General features: G+C 42.3%; 1 protein-coding gene across 1 annotated transcript; it reads left to right on the top strand.

Moving 5' to 3' along the window:
- LOC118853478 (olfactory receptor 5M11-like) lies at nt 1-960 on the top strand. Its single transcript, XM_036763584.1, has one exon. The coding sequence runs from the start codon at nt 1-3 to the stop codon at nt 958-960; it is 960 nt and encodes a 319-aa protein (XP_036619479.1).
- The last annotated feature ends 251 nt before the right edge of the window (nt 961-1,211 follow it).

Below are 1,211 nucleotides of genomic sequence, written 5' to 3'. Positions count from 1 at the left end.
ATGTCAAACCAAAACGATAGCACCAGAGTAACAGAATTTATTCTCCTCGGACTCACAGATTGTCCTGAACTACAACATATTCTGTTTGTGGGTTTTCTTGGAATCTATATTCTGACCCTGTTTGGAAATCTTGGAATGATTGTGCTGATCAAATTTGAGCCCCGTCTTCATACTCCCATGTACTTTTTTCTTACTAACTTGGCTTTTGTAGATGTGTGCTATTCCTCCAATGCGACCCCCCAGATGCTAGCTAATTTCTTATCTGAAAGGAAGACCATCTCCTTTGCTGGTTGCTTTGTGCAGTGTTACATTTTCATCGCTTTGCTGCTCACTGAGTTTTACATGTTGGCAGCCATGGCCTACGATCGCTATGTCGCCATCTGCAGCCCACTACACTATAGTGTGAAGATGTCCAGGAGAGTCTGCATCTGCCTGGCTACCTTCCCCTATGTCTATGGCTTCTCTGATGGTCTTCTCCAGTCTATCCTGACATTCCGCTTGTCCTTCTGTAGATCCAATGTCATTAACCACTTCTACTGTGCTGACCCCCCTCTCATCAAGCTGTCTTGTTCTGATACCTATGTCAAAGAACATGCCATGTTCATCTCAGCTGGGTTCAACCTCTCCAACTCACTTGCCATCATTCTCATTTCTTATGCTTTCATCCTGGCAGCCATTCTCCGTATTCGCTCTGCTGAGGGAAGGAGGAAGGCCTTCTCCACCTGTGGTTCTCACCTCATAGCTGTTACTTTGTTTTATGGGACTCTCTTCTGCATGTATGTGAGACCACCCACTGATAAAAGTGTTGAGGAATCCAAAATCATAGCTGTGTTCTATACTTTTGTGAGTCCTGTGCTGAACCCACTCATCTATAGTCTGAGAAACAGAGATGTGAAAGCAGCTTGGAAGAATGTGCTCATGAAGAATTCACTGAGGAAGATCGTTTCAAATGTATCATAGACCCTACTTATTTGAACCAAATGGCCCCATATTTGGAGACATTGGATGAGTAATGTGTCTAGTGTGCCAAAGTCTCAGTTTCTACCTGAGGGACAAGAATGGGATAAAAACTAAAATTACCCAAAATAACTACAGATTTGTTGTACATTATAACCTTATTTCGTATCAGATTTTTCTGTAAGTAGTAAAGAAACTGCCCTAAAAATCATCTTTGTTGGAGCTCCTATCAGAGAAAAATCCAAATGCACATA

This window comes from Trichosurus vulpecula, chromosome 6 (assembly GCF_011100635.1).
Source record: "Trichosurus vulpecula isolate mTriVul1 chromosome 6, mTriVul1.pri, whole genome shotgun sequence".
Classification (NCBI taxonomy): domain Eukaryota; kingdom Metazoa; phylum Chordata; class Mammalia; order Diprotodontia; family Phalangeridae; genus Trichosurus; species Trichosurus vulpecula.
This window is presented reverse-complemented; position numbering and strand designations above follow the sequence as displayed.